The 19,171-nt window shown below is 41.1% G+C and overlaps 1 protein-coding gene across 2 annotated transcripts in view; it reads left to right on the forward strand.

The window, feature by feature from the left end:
- The window catches only part of arhgef25b (Rho guanine nucleotide exchange factor (GEF) 25b), a 40,061-nt gene that overhangs the window by 16,498 nt on the left and 4,392 nt on the right, over positions 1–19,171 (forward strand). Inside the window, exons 1-12 of one of the 2 annotated variants that reach the window (XM_061785439.1) lie at positions 166–515; positions 8,019–8,332; positions 8,411–8,515; positions 15,373–15,503; positions 16,424–16,490; positions 17,624–17,727; positions 17,824–17,893; positions 18,165–18,254; positions 18,338–18,430; positions 18,554–18,604; positions 18,694–18,771; positions 18,853–19,044. In XM_061785439.1, coding sequence (XP_061641423.1) covers positions 416–515; positions 8,019–8,332; positions 8,411–8,515; positions 15,373–15,503; positions 16,424–16,490; positions 17,624–17,727; positions 17,824–17,893; positions 18,165–18,254; positions 18,338–18,430; positions 18,554–18,604; positions 18,694–18,771; positions 18,853–19,044 — 1,395 coding nt within the window. In that variant the 5' untranslated portion in view covers positions 166–415. Of the gene's footprint in view, positions 1–165; positions 516–8,018; positions 8,333–8,410; positions 8,516–15,372; positions 15,504–16,423; positions 16,491–17,623; positions 17,728–17,823; positions 17,894–18,164; positions 18,255–18,337; positions 18,431–18,553; positions 18,605–18,693; positions 18,772–18,852; positions 19,045–19,171 lie in introns of those variants that run through there. The other variant, XM_061785440.1, reaches the window with a different exon arrangement.

Below are 19,171 nucleotides of genomic sequence, written 5' to 3' on the forward strand. Positions count from 1 at the left end.
CTGCTTACCAAAACTGAAGCAGCGTGTAAAATCATAGTGGGGAATCAAAGGAGGGGGATCAAGGGGAGCCAAGCGGGTGAGAGGAGGCGGGGCCAGGATGTCAACGCTGGCTGAGCCATGTGAGCGTGTTATCCCACCCTCATCACATATCTCGCCACCCCCCTTTTGTCTCTATCAGCCCCTCAACTACTTATGGTTCCTCCCATACGCTCATTGCCTACTATCTGACCACAGATAGAGTGAGATAGAGTGTTTAGACCATTTTTGTCTCTTTTCTTTTTGGAAAATGACTAAGGGAAAAAGTTTGTCTTTTCCTCTGGGGATTACCACCGGAATAGTGCGTTTGCATGTGTCAGTCTTTGTCCAGCACTATGCTTGCATCCGATGTGACTCTTGAGTGTGCCAGTGGCAAAGGATGGTCATGAGAGGGGGTCACCAGCAACGGGGATGCGGGTGTCAACACCTGTTTAGAAAACTACTCCGTAAATGTGGGTGCTGCTTTGTCCAACTCAGAGGTACAGTACGTGGATGCTTGCCTAAAAAAACTTTGTGTGTGTTGTCCTTGCTGTACTCCTACATTGTCAGATTTATTTTATCTACGTTTTAAAATGTTCACCTATTCCTACTTTACATTTGTTCCTTACCTACCAGCTTTAAAATGTGGTATTTGGACAAAATAGATGTCTATCACTTATGGGCTTCATAGTAAATGGAAAATATGGAGATCAGGTTAGAAAAATTAAATTTTATTTTATACATCCTGTATACAGTCGTGTGCAGTGGCACATTAGTGTGCCGTAAGAGATCATCATGTGTGCCCTGGGAAATTGTCCAATTTCATGTAATTGGTCCGAAAATGATTTGCTCCAAATAATGTATCTTTGTTCCTGTATTTATGCCAGTGAAGTATAGTGACAAGCAAAACAATGCTCTTCCACTAACTATGTATCTACTTTTGTGACATTTTTCTTTGGTGATGTGCCGTAAGATTTTTCCAGAATATAAAATATGTGCCTTGGCTCAATAAAGGTTGGGAAAACACTGGTATGTAAGAGGTGAACAAAAACTATCAAATATTCCTATACAAAAGGTTATATTTACTACAGCAAGCTTTACTGTACACCGTCGTGCTAAAAAATATTGGCAGCCCTGGGGTGCCAATATTTTTAGCTGTGACTGTATAAAATGATCAATTAAGATTACCAAAATTATTTCTATCTGCTAAATGCCAGAAAAGTGAGAGAATTATATTTTTTAGACCTTAAGGGGGCCAATATTTGTATACTATACTGTATGTATAAACATGCCTTTAATTATGAGTGCAACATCAATATTTGGTCGTCGCATTAGTATAAATCTTGTTTTGTTCTGCTGTATAACATTGGTAATTTTGTATGCACTGTGTGTGTGGTACTGGGTAAATACCAAAATGAATACTCCTGATATTGTAGCACTGGTTTGGAGCCAAAGCAACTAAACACACAGATGCACACAAAGATGTGCATGCACACAGACACACACACACTTTATGTGCGATCACTGCCTTGACCTTTAAATCCTGTGTTGTTCCAGTTGTTCACAGAGTGATTACAGAGCCGCTCTATGCGGATGGATGCTGAGAATTAATGTGACGTGAAAATGAAGTCTTGCTGAAGAGTTTTTATAGGAAATAAATTGGTGGGGCACCAACCACTCAGGAGACTACATACGCCAGGAAAGCTTGGTACATTCTATTACTGTTGCAATGCTTTAAAAAAATAAATAAATATTCCAATGACACTTTACAAGAGAAAACATAAATCAAATAGTCTTAAAATTATTTATTCAACTTCACAAGTACAATAAAATATTAGTTATTCACTACAGCAACAAGGATAAACTTTTACGAGGATTCTTTTATTCGGTCATGCCATGTTTGAGAGCAACCTCATTTAAGGTATAATAACAAAAAAATGCCTTTTGCTTATCAAGTTTACTATTGTCGCGTTGCCACTCATTAACAGTATGCAAATAGTGGAAATGTAAATTATAAGTGTTATTGGGTTTGTTTTAGTGCCGTCAAAGTTAGAGCATTAATTTATGATTAATCACAAACAATTATCACATTAATAATGTTTTATCTCAGATTAATCACACAATTTATTTTGACCACACTCCTTCACCTTAACCACGGATGGATATCTGAAATGCGGTGCAGGTTGCTATAAATTCATTGATCAGGTCACTCCGCCTGGTGTGTTTGGCAGCAAATTTTGCTTCGAAAGTCACCCCGTTGGGACTTAAAAAAAAAAAAGTAATTTGCATATAATGGAGAGCTGACCTCCATTTTCATTGAAGCACAACAATTTTAAAATAGCATCTCAAAGCAAAATGTGGTACTATGTGTGGTATATTTGGCACCTGTGATTAATCCCGATTAATCAAAATTCAAAAGTGGGATTAATCTGATTTAATAAATTGATTGACAGCCATAGTTTATTTTTGTGTTGCATTATTGTAGTTTAATTACAATGTTTGTGTTGCACACATACTGTAGGTCTATGTGGTCTATCATATGAGACGTATTGCTGTAATTTATGCTTGTTAGAAGGGCTCAAATAAAAGATACCATCCATCCATCCATTTTCTGAGCCGCTTCTCCTCACTAGGGTCGCGGGCGTGCTGGAGCCTATCCCAGCTGTCATCGGGCAGGAGGTGGGGTACACCCTGAACTGGTTGCCAGACAATTGCAGATAAAAGATACCTTTACTGCTATCTGCTGCCCCTGTCGAAGAACGCACATTACTGCAGTCAAACAGGACTGCTTGCCATAACTATGAATGGACGGGGAGAGGCGGCAGGGACAAAGAAACATTGGGGTAATTACTCCAAACAGTGCTATAAGGAGAATGTGACAAGTTACATGATAATATCACATTTAAATCACTGCTTTTTTTCACTACAGTATCATCTGCAAAACTCTGGTGGGGAACTGCCCCCGTCCGTTCATGTGCCACAGTTTGTACATGTAGTTTCCTCTGTATTATTTACAGTGGGGCGGCATGGTAGGCAACTGGTTAGCACATCAGCCTCACAGTTCTGAGGACCCAGGTTCAAATCTGGCCTCGGCTATGTGGAGTATGCATGTTCTCCCTGTGCCTGTGTGTGTGTGTTTTTTTTTTTTTGCTGGTATTCCGGTTTCCTCCGACATCCCAAAAACATTCACGTAGGTTAATTGAAGACTCTACATTGCCTGTAGGTATGAATGTGAGTGCGAATGGTTGTTTGTTTATATGTGCCCTGCAATTGGCTGGCAACCAGTTCCGGGTGTACCCTGCCTCTAACCTGCAGTTAGGTGTAGAAAATGGGTGGAATGGATGGATGGATTATTTACAGTGGCATGTGGGCTCCCTCCAGTGGTATGCAAAGACATTCAAACTGTGCATACATATGCTGTTACAGTGGCTTAAACTTCAATTTTATTCCGGTACAGTACATTTAAGTACTACTCAGTTGTATTAAATGTTTGAGTATAATGCAGTTGTATTTAATCTTTTAGAAATATTTAATGTTAATGTTCAAACTGTGCATAATGTTAGAGTGCTTTTAACTCTTTTCAAGTCCAGCACAGTGTTAAATGGGGAGTTTGCAGTGTTACAGTGAAACTGCTAGCAAGAATTGAATGTAGCTTCACTTGACGAATCCCCCCCCCACCCCCGGACCGGACCGAAGCCACGGCCCTAACTAAAATGCACGAGTGCGATTCTCAAACATGGACATTCATAATGGCAAGTTATGATGAAAGTGTGTAGTCGTGATTAAAAGTCAAAGAGAATCCACATCCAGCTTCAACAAAATAGCAGCGCTAGCGTTCTAAACAATTCGACGTTAGCCACGGCTGCTACATTGGTCGCAAGACTTATTTGTAATGGAGTGTTACTAGAACTAAATATTTAACTAAAAGATTTTGATTATGTAAATAGGTCACAGAATCTGATAGGTTTCTCTCATCAGAGCCTGATAAATTGTGAAGTGAGAGACGCATTCTCAGATTTCCATGCATGAGTAAACAGTGAAAATTATTTCCTACTTTAGTGACATGTAATATAGTTATACATGCTGAACCCCTTGAAATTGTCCAACACAAAGAGTTACTTATACAGTAGCAGCAATACAGTGGACACAGAACTAGAAACAAAACAACTGATGTTAAATTCACAGAGACTTCTATCAGTGAATTTGAGTCCTTGCTAATGTTTTAGCCCCATTGTCTTTTTCAATCACCCTCAGCCACCTTTAATCCACCTGGCAACACGACAGGTATCAACTGACTCGAGCCCCTGACAACTCTCACAAATCAGCTTTAGTTTGCTGTGGTAAAGCATTAATAATATTACTGGTGCTGCCTATACTGTACAGCCTGCATGCAAGGTTGAAATCCCAGTGTTGGCCCCTGCGTGCTCTGCTGACACCCTCGGGTCCGGATGGACATCCAGCTGTTGCTCTGTGGGAAAATGACCCCTTACATAAGCTCCCCAAACAAACACTAACTTGCACCTCAGTAGCAATTTGGACATCGCAGTGACCGTCACACACCATTTTGGTGAGGTGTCCAAAAGTTTCTTCCAAGGGTCGAATATACAGAAAAATTAAAGGGTGCAAGGGTGTTTTTTTACCTTTAATTTATATAACATGCTAAAACCAATTCATCAGTGTAGGTAAAGATATGCTGCGCAAATATATATTGTAGTATTATATCTGGTCACTGTTGGGCAGAAACCTATATCCAAATTTGGTCAATTGAATATTTTTCCATAAATCTATGCTATTGGTCAGTCACCATGTGGGTCTGTTATATCGACAAATCATTGACCAATCAAAAGTGCTGAAAATGGCTGCCGTGGGCTACTAAATAACGGGCGGCGGGCCGCAAATGGCCCCTGGGCTCTTATTTTGGACACACCAGATTTAGCGTCATTGTTGATGCTTCTGGGGGCAAAGCTTCCACTTCAGCGCCAAAAAGGTAGACATGTTGGCCAGAAGGTGATGGATTTTAACAGTAGTTTTATTAGCTGTATTTTTGTGCATTCGATGAGAAAATCATTGATATACGTGAACAAAATTGTTGGTACCCTTCCGTTGAAGAAAGGAAAAACACTATAATTTGAGACTAATGGTACTGGAACTTTCCAAAATGCATATTAACAAGCCCAAAGCTTCAGGAAGGATCTCCTTTGGACAGAAGAGGCTAAACTGGAGGATCTTGGCAAGCCACATCAGCAATGAAGGGCACTGTACCAACTGTGAAACATGAAGGAGCCTCGGTTATGTTCTGGGGCTGCTTTGGCATTCTGGAGCAAAATGTGCTTCCCAGTGTCATAAAGCTTGATCTCAGCCACGGGTCATATATCTTCCAACAGGATAAAACAAAACACACAGCTAAAAACACCCAAGAATGGCTAAAAACAAAACATTGAACTATTCTGAAGTTGAGTTCAATGAGCCCTGATCTAAATCCTATTGGAGATCTATGGAAGGAGCAGAAACATGCAGTCTGGCATCAGAGAAGGCAGCCTGAGCTAGCTAGAGCAGTTTCTTTGGGTGTGTTGTGTGTACGTGTGTGTGTGTGTGTGTGTCCACGCGCGTGCGTGTGTGTGTGTGTTTTCATTGGGAGAAAATACTCGTCGGCAGGTGCTCATTGAAAGGTTCACAAATTGTTTCATTATATTTTTATATATAATTCATTTTTTTCAGATTCAAATCACTCAGTGACAACTGTGGCTTTTTTGTTCTTTAACAGAAAAATACCAAAAATGTTGTCCATGTATACAAGAGTGAAAGAATGAAGACAACTGACTGACTGAGATAAAGAGAGGAACCAAGATCTATTTGTTCTGGTCAGGCTTATTTTTTATTAGATCCAGTTGGAAAATAACTAATACTATCAAAAACCCTCAGTGAAAGAATTTGTTGTTATTAATCTTGAAGGTGAATTCACGCGGCTTTAAAGGACCACAGTTGCTTGATGTTCAGATGAAGGTTTCGAACAAAAACTTGCAGAACTTCACTAAAACTTCTCTAAATCAATGTTTATTACATTACTTAAGTAGTTTTTCAAAGGTGGACAACAACTTTTTTGCTATAATATTTTCACCAGCTAATGGGATATTTGTGCAGTGGGATATTGCAGGCTCATGCCTGACCATCTGGATTTTTACTTTCCTGTTATGTACGGTGTCTTTTTCAATGGCAGTTTGGACAAATGCCCGGCCTATATTTGCCTAGCAGGCTTGTCATTGTGATTAAAGCTTACATGAATGTGATGACAGGGAGTAATGGCTTATGACAATATAGTCCTGGACAACTAAAATGAATGGATGACATGTTAATGTTAGGTTTCTTGATGGAAACTGTGTGAACATTTTTTGACACAAAATGTAAGCTAAAAGATGGAAAAGAAAATCCAGCTGGGGCATGACGGGATCACATATTGAAGTCTTGATTAATGAACATAATGAGTTGAGGTCTTGAGGTTTATACTTTTACTTGAGTGTCCTTTGGATTAGTGTTGCAGTCATTAGATAGTAGCAAACTTACATTTAAAAGGAGGATGCCAATAACATTTAATTCATAGTTTCATTGCCATTTTGCTACTTGTCCAAATACATTTAATTTCATCTTACTGTTTTAATATCGGTCACTGGTTGGTGGGTTCGCTTCCCACTTAGTGACTGTGTGAATGTGAGTGCAAATGGTTGCCTGTGTCTATATGTGACCTGCAACTGACTGGCGACCAGTTCAGGGTGGAGTCGGCCATTCATTACCCTGAACAGGATAAATGTGCAGGATTCATGATATTACAGTATTTTTTTTTATTTACCTAACTATAACCACTTTTATGAGTTCATTTTTTGTGTAGTCCACCCCCCCCCCCCCCACACCCCCCCCCCCCCCCCCCCCACACCCCCCTCTCCCCCGCCACTTGCTTTGCAAAACATACTATAAACTAAAAACTCAAATGGATTACTTAAAGATACATTACTGGGGAACAATTGGAAATAAATATTCTGTTGAGTTAGATTTTTATACTGACTTCAACTTAAATTGGCATGCTGATTCCAAAATTGCAGTCAGTTTTTTTCTAGCACGTAAAGTTTACCCTCCAGATAGATTTGAAGCAAAATTACACTGATTAGCTGGAATAAAACATGCCAGTTGATTACGACTCATGGACTCATCTACAGCTATGTGGCAACTTGTTTGTGCAGTCACAATTGAGAAAGTGCGGTGAGAGGTGTGTGCAGCTCCCAACAGGTCAGTGCGATCAATAGCTGCTTACAGAAAGCTAGCATAGTAGGAATGAAGACAATTTGTGCTGGCTTTTCTCTTAACCTTGTAACCATGGGCATACCGTTGTAAGTTCGAGTTAGTTTTATGCTGTTTTTTTAGTTTTCAAAGCTTGTAACTGTTCCTTCTTAGTGTTTTATTTACATAGAAAGATACATATATGAAAATCACATTATTTTAAGAAATCGGGGATCCTATAGTTAAAAAACCTGACGTGATAGAGAAAAACTGAGATCAGTTTTGTATTACGTACCCAAAAATTAGTTAAAAACAGCTGTCAGACCTAACTCAACAAAAATTGTGTTCCCCAGTGTTATTTGAGGTTGAACTACAACTAGGTCTATTATGCATCTCAAACAGCTACTTTCCATCATTACAGTATCAGGCACAGGAGAAGAAAAAGGAACGGTTTCTGAATATTTTTAACGTATGATCTTTTCACCTTCTATGACAAATAAGTACAGTCAAAATAACGTATAGAATTTCTGCCTGTGATTTGGAGACATTCCTCATGAGAGCAACTCTGTATAAGTAATTAGAAATTTGTACCAATGGGTACAGCAGTTGCAGTGACTTACTGTAAGTTTCAGTTAGGGCTCAGCACAGGAAATTGAAAATTTGCGTAGAAATCTGTCTGCAGCTTGTGACCCGAGAGGACACACTCCCACAATTATGCGCTCTGCTCCCTGCAGCAGAGTCGTACTCTGTGGCGACCGTCGATGGTACCATTAACCCGGCGCTGAGCCCGGTGTCCCCCCAGGCCTCAGGGAGCTCCAGCCCCGGCTCTGGAGTATCACGGCACCCCGTCAGCGCCTTGAAGAAGTGGCTCACCACTCCGGTCCGCAAGCTAAGCTCCGACGCCAGAGGGGGAGCGGGGCGGGTCGAGAAGCAAATGTGCAGGTCAGACGGGAGACAGCAGCCATCGCTCCATTCCCACAGCAGAGCTCAGCCAAGGCCTTTGGACCTGCATGATAGCGACTACACAATCCTCCCCTCTGCAGATTTGGTAGGGTTTTAAATCAATTAATACTTGTATTTATTCAGATGAAACATTTGATGATAATGTTTGCATTTTCTTGCACAGGTGTGGAAAGATGGCCTGTTGAGTTGCGAAGCATCGTCTCCTTTGCAGCCTTCCCAACAGGGAGACTTATCGGACCTCCTGCAAGAAGGAGATACACAAAGTCTTGTAATGTCTCTATTATAACATTACATAAAATTACATATCACACAAATATACAATTTGATACCACTTTAGGATTGAACACTTTGATGTTCGACTTGCTCAGCCAATCACATTCAGACACTGACTCAGCCGTTGAGGTTCGGATACATTCACTGTCTCACAGACCGTTGGAAATTATAAAATACGGTGGACCCCCACATACTCGCAGTTTGGCACCTGCAGATTCACTTATCCGCTGATTTTTATTTATTTATTTTCCAAATGTTTTTCACATGTTTTTGCCAATTTGTATTTATTTTTTCATTTTTCTTTTTTGGGGAAAACCAACCCCAAAAATGCTTATCAATGGTTTATTATCTTATTCAAGAATTTCTTTGGGTTTACCTTTTTTTTCAATGCAATCATAATGGGCGTCAATTATCCGCAGATTTTCCCCATTCGTGGGCCGGCCCGGTCCCTATCCCCCGCAAATAGCGGGGGTCCACTGTACAATAAAAAAAACTTCAGGAGGGGGGAATGCATTGCAATAATGTATTGTAGCAAACTTGCAGTTGTGTTACATTGATTGTTAGAAGAGTTTTATAAGATCCAACTTTCTCCAAGACCATTAAGGTGTCTGTGATTTGTGATTGGATGAGTGAGTTGGGGGTGGGGCCGATGCAAGGAGTTTATTGATGTCTACTGTTTGTTATCATTTCATCGTCGAAGCAGACGCTACAGTGTACTGTCTGTCTTTTTGCTGTTTGGTGAATTCGCTGACTGCTGATATGAGGATTTAACGCTGTTTGTCAGCTAATGTAAGCGGGTGCCTTTTCAGATGGGTGTGCAGTTATTATATTTGAGGATAGACTACCGATCTCATTTTTAGTCAAATATTTCCACACGCTTGAGGCACACACACACGTTTTGATTTCAGTGAGGCATGTGTGGTGTTTTAGCCACATGGATTTGAGATTAATCCACTTCAAGCTATAACTGGCATTGCGGAGTGATAAAGTCGACTAGTTGGTTCAACCCCTAACACCACCATAATCATACGAAGTAAAAAAAATACTTCAAATAACCAAATAAAAGTATTCTTTTCCCAGGACACATTTTGACGAAGTAAACATTTTTAAACAGGATTATGCAAAAAGTACCAAAAAAGATTTCCACAAAACTATGTAGAGGGGTGGCGCATACTTTTGCTATAAGTGATGGTCTTAGGGGCATAGTAATTTACAATTTGAGTCACTATGAACCAGGAGGTTGCCTGACTTACTAACAGATGCACAAACAAACTTTTGTTAACAACCTTATATTTCTACAGCAAACCCTTGCTATTTGTCGTGGACAGCAAAAAAAATTGTAATTGAATTGAATTATAATTGCCGATATTAATAATTTCAACCATAAATATACCACAAACTCTTCTCCCCAAACACTTTAATATCATTTCAAACTCATTAATCTTACAACATTCCACTTAAAAATAAATTGCTAACAGATGATTTGATTTCAGTAAAATGCACCGGAAGTGCGCATAATGCAGCCCTATGGGGGGCACAAGCCAGTGCAAACTGTAGGCCGGTCCCAAGCCCGGATAAATGCAGAGGGTTGCGTCAGGAAGGGCATCCGGTTTAAAACTTTGCCAAACAAATATGAGCTTCATCTAAAGAATTCCATACCGGATCGGCATAGCAGTGAAGCATGTGGTGAAAGCTGAGAAAGGAAGAGTGTTGTGTGCCTTTTTGGGAAGAGCTGAGACAGGCTCTCGGTGGACATTAGGATCTTCCAGAAGACTGGACCACTACAGCCAAGGTGATCAGAGAGACAGGCAGGAGAGTACTTGGTGTATCTTCTGGTAGGAAAGGGGAGAAGTACAGGAAATCATACAATGAAAAAGTTAGCAAAGAAGAAGTGGCACACTGAGAGGACTGAGGAGAGGAGAAAGGAATACATGGAGATGCGACGTAGGGCAAAGATAGAGGTGGCAAAGACCAATCAAGAGGCATATGATGACATGTATGCCAGGTTGGACACTAAAGAAGGAGAAAATGATCTATACAGGTTGGCCAGACAGAGGGATAGAGATGGGACGGATGTGCAGCAGGTTAGGGGGATTAAGGATAGAGACGGAAATGTGTTGACTGGTGTCAGTAGTGTGCTGGATAGATGGAAAAAAATACTTTGAGGAGTTGATGAATGAGGAAAAGGAGAGAGAAAGAAGAGTCGAAGAGGCAAGTGTGGTGGACCAGGAAGTGACAATGATTGGTAAGGGGGAAGTTAGAAAAGGCATTAAAGAGGATGCAAAATGGAAAGTTGGTAGTTGGTCCTGATGACATTCCTGTGGAGGTATGGAAGCATCTAGGAGAGGTGGCTGTTGAGTTTTTGACCAGCTTTTTCAATAGAATTCTTGCGCGTGAGAAGATGCCTGAGGAATAGATGAAAAATGTGCTGTTGCCCATTTTTAAGAACAAGGGTGATGTGCAGTGTTGTGGGAACTACAGAGGAATAAAGTTGATGAGGTACACGATGAAGTTATGGGAAAGAGTAGTGGAGGCTAGACTCAGGACAGAAGTGAGTATTTGCGAGCAACAGTATGGTTTCATGCCTAGAAAGAGTACCACAGATGCATTATTTGCCTTGAGGATGTTGATGGAAAAGTACAGAGAAGGTCAGAAGGAGCTACATTGTGTCTTTGTAGAGCTAGAGAAAGCCTATGGCTGAGTACCCAGAGAGGAACTGTGGTACTGCATGCGGAAGTCTGGAGTGACAGAGAAGTATGTTAGAATAATACAGGACATGTATGAGGTGGTAGCAGAACAGTGGTGAGGTGTGCTGTAGGTGTGACAGGAGTTTCAGGTAGAGGTGGGACTGCAACAGGTATCAGCCCTGAGTCCTTTCCTGTTTGCAGTGGTGATGGATCGGCTGACAGATGAGGTTAGACTGGAATCCCCATGGACCATGATGTTTGCAGATGACATTGTGATCTTCAGTGAAAGCATGGAGCAGGTGGAGGAACAATTAGAAAGATGGAGGCATGCACTGGAAAGGAGAATAATGAAGATTAGCCGAAGTAAGTCAGAATATATGTGCATAAATGAGAGGAGTGGAGGGGGAAGAGAGAGGCTACAGGGAGAAGCGATAGCAAGGGTGGAGAACTTTAAATACTTGGGGTCAACAGTCCAGAACAATGGTGAGTGTGGTAAGGAAGTGAAGAAACGGGTTCAAGCAGGTTGGAACGGGTGGAAGAAGGTGTCAGGTGTGTTATGTGACAGAAGAGTCTCTGCTAGGATGAAGGACAAAGTTTATAAGACAGTGGTGAGGCCAGCCATGATGTACGGATTAGAGACCTTGGCACTGACGAGAAAACAGGAAGCAGAGCTGGAGGCAGCGGAAATGAAGATGTTGAGGTTCTCTCTAGGAGTGACCAGGTTGGATAAAATTAGAAATGAGCTCTTCAGAAGGACAGCCAAGGTTAGAAGTTTTGGAGACAAAGTCAGCGAGAGCAGACTTCGATGGTTTGGACACGTCCAGAGGACAGATAGTGAGTATATTGGTAGAAAGATGATGAGGATGGAGCTGCCAGGCAAGAGAGCTAGAGGAAGACCAAAGAGAAGGTTGATGGATGTCGTGAGGGAAGACGTGAGGGCAGTTGGTGTTAGAGAGGAGGATTCAGGAGATAGGCTTTAATGGAAAACGATGACACGCTGTGGCGACCCCCTCACGGGACAAGCCGAAAAGAAGAAGCAGCACAGGAAGTGCGCATGTAACGCCTTAGCAACCCTTAAGAATACCATTTGTCAAACAATAATGATATCTGCGTCGTTTGGTAGCTTGAGCTTTTTGATAGCCACTCAGCAGAGCAAATAAATACCCATGCGGCAAAAACTCTCCGTAACTTACGTTAACAACCCCAGCTAAACTTACCGGTAATTCTTCCTCGACATAGACCTTAGAGTAGTCAAGCTGTATCATTTCAACATACTATACTTCCTTGACACCAATTACTACTTTCCTATTAGCCAAGGCTTTGATGGCATCTTGTGGCCTCTTAATAAAGGGTGTTGCAGAAAGAGCACAAAAAACGTGAATTCATGAATAGCGAAAAAGCATGGGTTCACTGTATATGGTAATTATAGCATTTTATAATGCTATACTGTATGCAATATCCTGTAAACCTAGACTGTTGCAAAGTACACATTTGTTGACAAATCGGAATGTTTCAGATGACTTTTACCACAAATGTTTAACCTTCCCAGCAGTCAAATCCCTTAGTTATTCAGGTTTCATGTCCTAATGATGATATATGCAAGCAAATAACAAAATCCCTCAGGCTATGAATCACAAAACATGCAAATGCAGTTCAGCGTTTGCATGTGAACGGCTTCGTATTCACACACACAATTAAATTTTCACTAATTGTGCCAAATGCACATTTCACCACTGTCTGGTAACCCAAAACTTTACTGAGAGGTTTATGGGAGCCAGATCAATCCTGCAGGCTTTTCTCGACAGCATCTGGATGTAATCAAGCGGCCAGTAGAACAGAGTCAGTGTTGGGTAGGGGGGTCAAGTAATTTAAGTCAGAGTTAGAGCCTAGAGGCAAGGTGAGATGCAGGCCTATGGATGTTTGTGGAGTTTGTCTACCCTTTTGCAGCTATCCACTCAGAAAAACAGACATTTGTGAGATCAGGGGTCACTCACAATATCTATTCTAGCTCGTTCCAGTGATGTTTGATGGGATTCTAAGTCAGGGCTTTCCACACCAAACGCATCCAAACAGTATGTCCAATGGGGAACAGGCATGCTGGAACAGAAAAAGGCCTTCCCCAAACTGTTACAACTGTCAACACTCAGAAAACCACATACAAAATTGTTTGTAATGGGTTTTCAATTAAAAATAATAGTACCCTACAGTATAGTTCTTCATGTTAATTCAATGGGCGTTGTGCTACTCATTCTGGTGTGTGTGTGCCTTGGTGACCAGGGGGCAGTAGAATTCATACAGACATACTACACGCAGATTTGATGATAAAACACAGAAGACAGTCGCATCTAAACTTCAATAATGTTAGTTGTTTTTCACAGAGGATAAAGAATATATGCCTGTGAGTATTGTTGTATGCTCTGCTGTCTCCAAGATTTGCTATCGATTGTGTTCAAATATAAGTAGTTTAAAGACTCATAATTACCGCAGCATCGATGCTAGTTTTGTTAACCCATCTCTGGCCTTTTGCACTGTGTGTTAGGATTGGTTTGGTTAAATAGCCAATGTGTATATTTCTGCTATCTGTTTAGTTTTAAAGTGAAGTTCAACTGAGAGTGGCAATAAACCGCTTGAAGTGAGCCTGTGGGTTCTTTTTTGAAGAATTGTTCAAAGAATCTGCCAAACTGCAATTTATTGTGAAGTTCACTGCCACCATAACTGGTGCTCATATCTCAAAATGTTCCTCGCTACTCAAGACAAAGGCCAAGCGACAGCTTGTATCTCGAAAAACTTATAGGTCTGGTCTCTCGTAAATCGACAGTAAGAGCGGCCAAAAGCCCTATTGTTGTTGAGATAACAGCATTTAGAAGGAGAGTCTAGCTCAATTCTGCAGTTTAAATGTCAAAATGTCTTTTGGGAGAGGACATCCATTTTCTGAGCCGCTTCTCCTCACGAGGGTCGTGGGCGTGCTGGAGCCTATCCCAGCTATCATCGGGCAGGAGGCGGGGTACACCCTGAACTGGTTGTCAGCCAATTGCAGGGCACATAGAAATAAACAACCACTCACATCCACACCTACAGGCAATTCAGAGTTGTCAATTAACCTACCACGCATGTTTTTGGGATGTGGGAGGAAACCGCAGTGCCTGGAGAAAACCCACGCAGGCACGGGAAGAACATGCAAACTCCACACAGGCGGGGCCGGGGATTGAACCCAGGTCCTCAGAACTGTGAGGCAGACGCTCTAACCAGTCGGCTACCGTGCCGCCAGCTCAAACGTCAAAGTGCAAATTTGACCTACATGGTGACTTAACAGAGGGATTATGAAGCGGTGTTCAGGGATAGAGAACAGAATGTAGTGAGACTGCAGTATGTCAAGAGGATTACAGCCAAATTCACATTAGATTAGACTGCTTTTAGGTGAGGAGGGCCGTTTGTTATATAACAGCTCTCCATGCTGTTACCCCCACCCCCCTCTACACCCCATCCTCTTTGACAAATCACCACCATGCATCAGACCCCATGCTACTTTTCTACTTCTGTTACAGCTACAAATCTCGCCTACAGCTGTTAGAGCCATCAGAAAGTGCTTAATACTCTCAGGCTTCTTGGGATTTGGTCATGACTTTCCAAAAAAGGATCAGCAAAAGTGCACCTCTGATGATGGTTTAGGACGCGTTTGCAGCATCTCCTAATACTTACACACGTTTAGTTAGCATTTTATCACTGATGGAAGACATTGTCACACTCTTAAAAAAACAACCAAAAGGTCATCGAGAGAGGTATAGGACAGAAGAGACAGAATGAGATACTATATTGTTTCCTTTCATATGTGCATGATAGTACACTACTCACAGCAGGTTGCAACAGAGATACAGAGAGATTGGAAAAGTCACAGAAAGCATAGAAGTGGACATCCTTGAAAATGTTCATGGATCAAACAACTGCTGTGAATTTTGCTGTTCAGCTCCTTGTTAGAGAACAGCAAGTTTTGCAAAAAGTATTGAACAGTGAACAGTTGAACATTTGCATTCAGAAGTTTACAGAATTCAGACGTTTTCCTCTATAGGCTATAATGAATTTCACCCAAAATCAGAATATCCCTAACTTTTTCTGAGTTGTGTATGTTACCATAATGCTGACCAAAATATGTACATGTTCATTTTAGAGCCACACATCCAGTGTCAACACTCTCCAAGGTGAGGACAACAGCTGCAATGTGACCGAGGATGCTGGTAGCCAGTGGTCTATTGCAGTGGACAGCGAAGAAGAGAGGAGCATTGCCTTTGAGAAGAGCTTGTAAGAGTCTCCACACACTTCAGTGGGCATTTGGGGGAAAATCAGTTTTTCTGAGGGCTGTGTGGAAGCAGTATGGTACATTTATTTTTTTCATGAATGACCATACAAAGACTGAAGAGAAAAAAACATCACATATTTAATTTTTCCTGCAAGGGAGGTGCCACATTCAGGGTCATCAGAACCAAAAGGTAGTCCTGCGGGCCAAAGAGCATTTGATGTGGCCCACAATGCAATTCTCCAGTAAAAACAAATAAAATCCTCTGAGCAACTGCAAAAAAATACATAAATTGTCAAAACCCTGAACTACTGTAAACCTTTGCTTTTGAAGCAACAATATGTAGTCATTTTAGCTTCAACACTATTTAGATAGTATGTTGGCATGCATGAATGAGAATACAGCCTTCCTTGTTCCCATGGTGATTCTGTCATTTGCTTGAGTGATCTTTAGTATTAGTAGTACTTTTGTTGGTCCAGCCAAGACACGTCTCATACCGTGTTAGCAGGAGCCTCACTGCTAAAACAAACTTTGAAGCATGCTAAAAAGAGCAATGTTTATTTCAAGACAACATGTTTTGTGTTAGCTTTTATTTAGCTTCTTATGTCATTGTTTGATGAATGCATTTTTATTGCTTGATTTGGCTTTTAACACAGTGGATTAAAAGTACACTATTTCACAACTATATTTGTAGCCTTAGAGCAAAACAACCCAGTAATAATTACAATTATTAGGTGCTGATGATTTTGACCGTGAGGCTTAATGCTTAGCTAAGCTAACCTTCTTCTGCATGTGGCTTATATACAGTAATGGATTTAAGTGGTTGTGTTTTATCTTTTCAATCTTCACAAATGATTGTCAATATGTTTATAAACGCATGCACATTTGTTACATTCAATTGAACCAAAATGTCTTTTTCTCTTAGATATGTGCTGACAGAGCTGATAGAGACTGAGAGGTTGTATGTGGAAGATCTTGGGCTCATTGTGCAGGTATACTGTATCTTACTTCCAAATAGGGGTTGAAATGATTAGTGGACGAGTCTACTTTACTATCAGCATTGATGTTTAAAACTTGAAGTCGACTAATTGCTAAAGACGTTTTTGGCATCTCGTCTTCCAATCGGCCAATGTACAAACAACTTTAGCTCATTTGCAGACTGTAACGCTCTGTGAAGCAGCGCAATATCCGTCCAACATGGCGACGCAGTCTTCATATAGCCATTCTGCATGGGTCCAGCAGTACGAAAATAAGGTGGTTGTGGAAGAACAACGCGCTTAGCTTCACATAACTAGCTTCAGCTCTTGTGATCGCTGCTAGTCTTAAAATATTCATGGGAAAAAGAATGGAACAAGGGCACTGGCGCGAATTGAAGCTCCATCTTTGTCACCCAAATATTATGTCCAGTAATGGACGGTCAACAGCTGTGGGCCAACGAGAACTTTATTCATATCACATTTGCAACATGCACCAAATTCATTACACTTGTCTATTTGTAAAGTGTCATAACACTTGCCGCATACGGCTCTACTATGCTACAAGTGTGTGGAAATCTTTCAACAAAAAATGAGGCCGGTAGCACGGTCACTTGCAACATATGAATCTCTATCTTCAAAGTATAATAAAAGCACAAGTTAAATAGAAACAGCGAAACAGAGAAATGCTTAATTTTTTCGGGAGCCTGTCTACAATGTCCTGTCTTAGAACATGCTATGCTATGGAAACCAAAATGAGAGCAGCCGGCTCGTTGAAGAGAAATGTGCAGGGCTCCCACTAATTACAACAAATACATTCCATGTAATGGTGAGTTGTATACAGTATTTAATAATTTGTTTTTATTTGTTTCTCTGCTGGTCTGTCAAAATCTGATTTCACATGAAACCGGTCTGTGGGTTTAGAAATGAATAAATAAACAAATAAATAAATAAAGGATGGCGACCGCTGTAGTATGCTGAAAAAAATATCAATGATGTCATTGATTAATTGACTTAGACTCGACTTTGATCACATTAGTCGACTGCAAAAAATCTTTAGTCGTTTAACCCCTAGTTCCAAACAACTAGGACTTGGAAATTTGTGTCCCCTCATTAGATGACTGTGTGCATATTTATGTTTATGCGTGTAGGGCTACATGGCGACCATGACCAATCAGGGTGTTCCAGAAGACCTTAAAGGGAAAGACAGGATTGTGTTTGGAAACATCCATCAGATATATGACTGGCATAAGAGGTGTCCTATTTCAACATTCCCTTACATCTCCACCAGTTTTTATCTATATTTTGGGTTTGTGTCACGTTGTTGCCTTGTCTGTGTCGTGTTCCTCAGTTATTTCCTGGGCGAGCTGGAAAAATGTGTAGCTGATCCGGACACGTTGGCCCAGCTCTTCATCAAGCATGTGAGGCTGTGCTTTCTCAAACTTTTCTGTTTTGAGTTTGTCTGATTGGAGGAGGTGTCTCACAACCTTGGGGTCATCCATCCATCCATCTAACACTTGTCTTTATGATGCAGTACAGTTCCATACCACTGAAAACTATAACCACAATAATAACAAACACATTGCACAATTTCTTTTTTTTAAGGAAGATACTAGTGTATACAGATAAATTGTGCTTTTGTTGCATCTGCGTGAATTAACCCTGAGTTTTATCTATCTCTGTCTATTCCAGGAACGTCGTCTTCACATGTATGTGGTTTATTGTCAGAACAAGCCCAAATCAGAGCACGTTGTCTCTGAGTACATTGAGACCTTCTTTGAAGTGAGAACTTAAATTAATCACGAGTGAGTCACACAACATAGCACGGCGTTGCATTGTCACCACTTTCGTGTGTCACCTGACAGGATCTCAGGCAGCAGTTGGGTCACAGGCTGCAGCTCAATGACCTGTTGATCAAACCTGTCCAACGGATCATGAAGTATCAGCTTCTGCTGAAGGTCTGCTCCACCCCCCCAACCCCCCCACCCCCTCCCCCAACTCACTGTACCTTCATGTTTTATGTCTCTCATATGCATACAAAGGTAAAAAGATCCTAAAACAATCCTGTTTGCCATCTTCAGGACTTCCTAAAGTATTACAGCAAAGCAGGACGGGATGTAGCGCAACTCCAGGTATTATTGTAATCATTGAGTCATCTTTTTGTCTGTATGTAGCTGTGCAACAATTGCTAAGGTTCATCTGTTTTATTTTTTCCTCCCAGAGGGCAGTGGAGGTGACATGTTTTGTGCCTAAACGATGCAACGACATGATGAACGTGGGCAGGCTGCAAGGCTTTGGGGTAAGATAAACCTGCACCCTCCCATAGAGGCGCTGGATGTGCACATTATGGCAATGGTTGTGATGGATGTACTTGTTTCAGGGGAAAATCACGGCTCAGGGGAAGCTCCTCCAGCAGGACACCTTCTCTGTGAGCGAGCAGGAAGGCTGCTTCCTGTCCAGACCTAAGGAGAGGAGGGTCTTCCTGTTTGAGCAGCTGGTCATCTTCAGCGAGCCAATCGATAAGAAAAAGGGCTTTTCTTTACCAGGCTATAATTTTAAAAACAGCATAAAGGTAAGTATTGGATAGGTATTATTATATCCACTCAGTTTTTATACATAAGCGTGCTACACACCAGGAAAATTATGTCTCTTGTTGTCTGCTTGTCTAAATTCCACTTTTGCTACAATATTACAAATAG

Source organism: Phyllopteryx taeniolatus, chromosome 9, assembly GCF_024500385.1.
Source record: "Phyllopteryx taeniolatus isolate TA_2022b chromosome 9, UOR_Ptae_1.2, whole genome shotgun sequence".
NCBI lineage: Eukaryota > Metazoa > Chordata > Actinopteri > Syngnathiformes > Syngnathidae > Phyllopteryx > Phyllopteryx taeniolatus.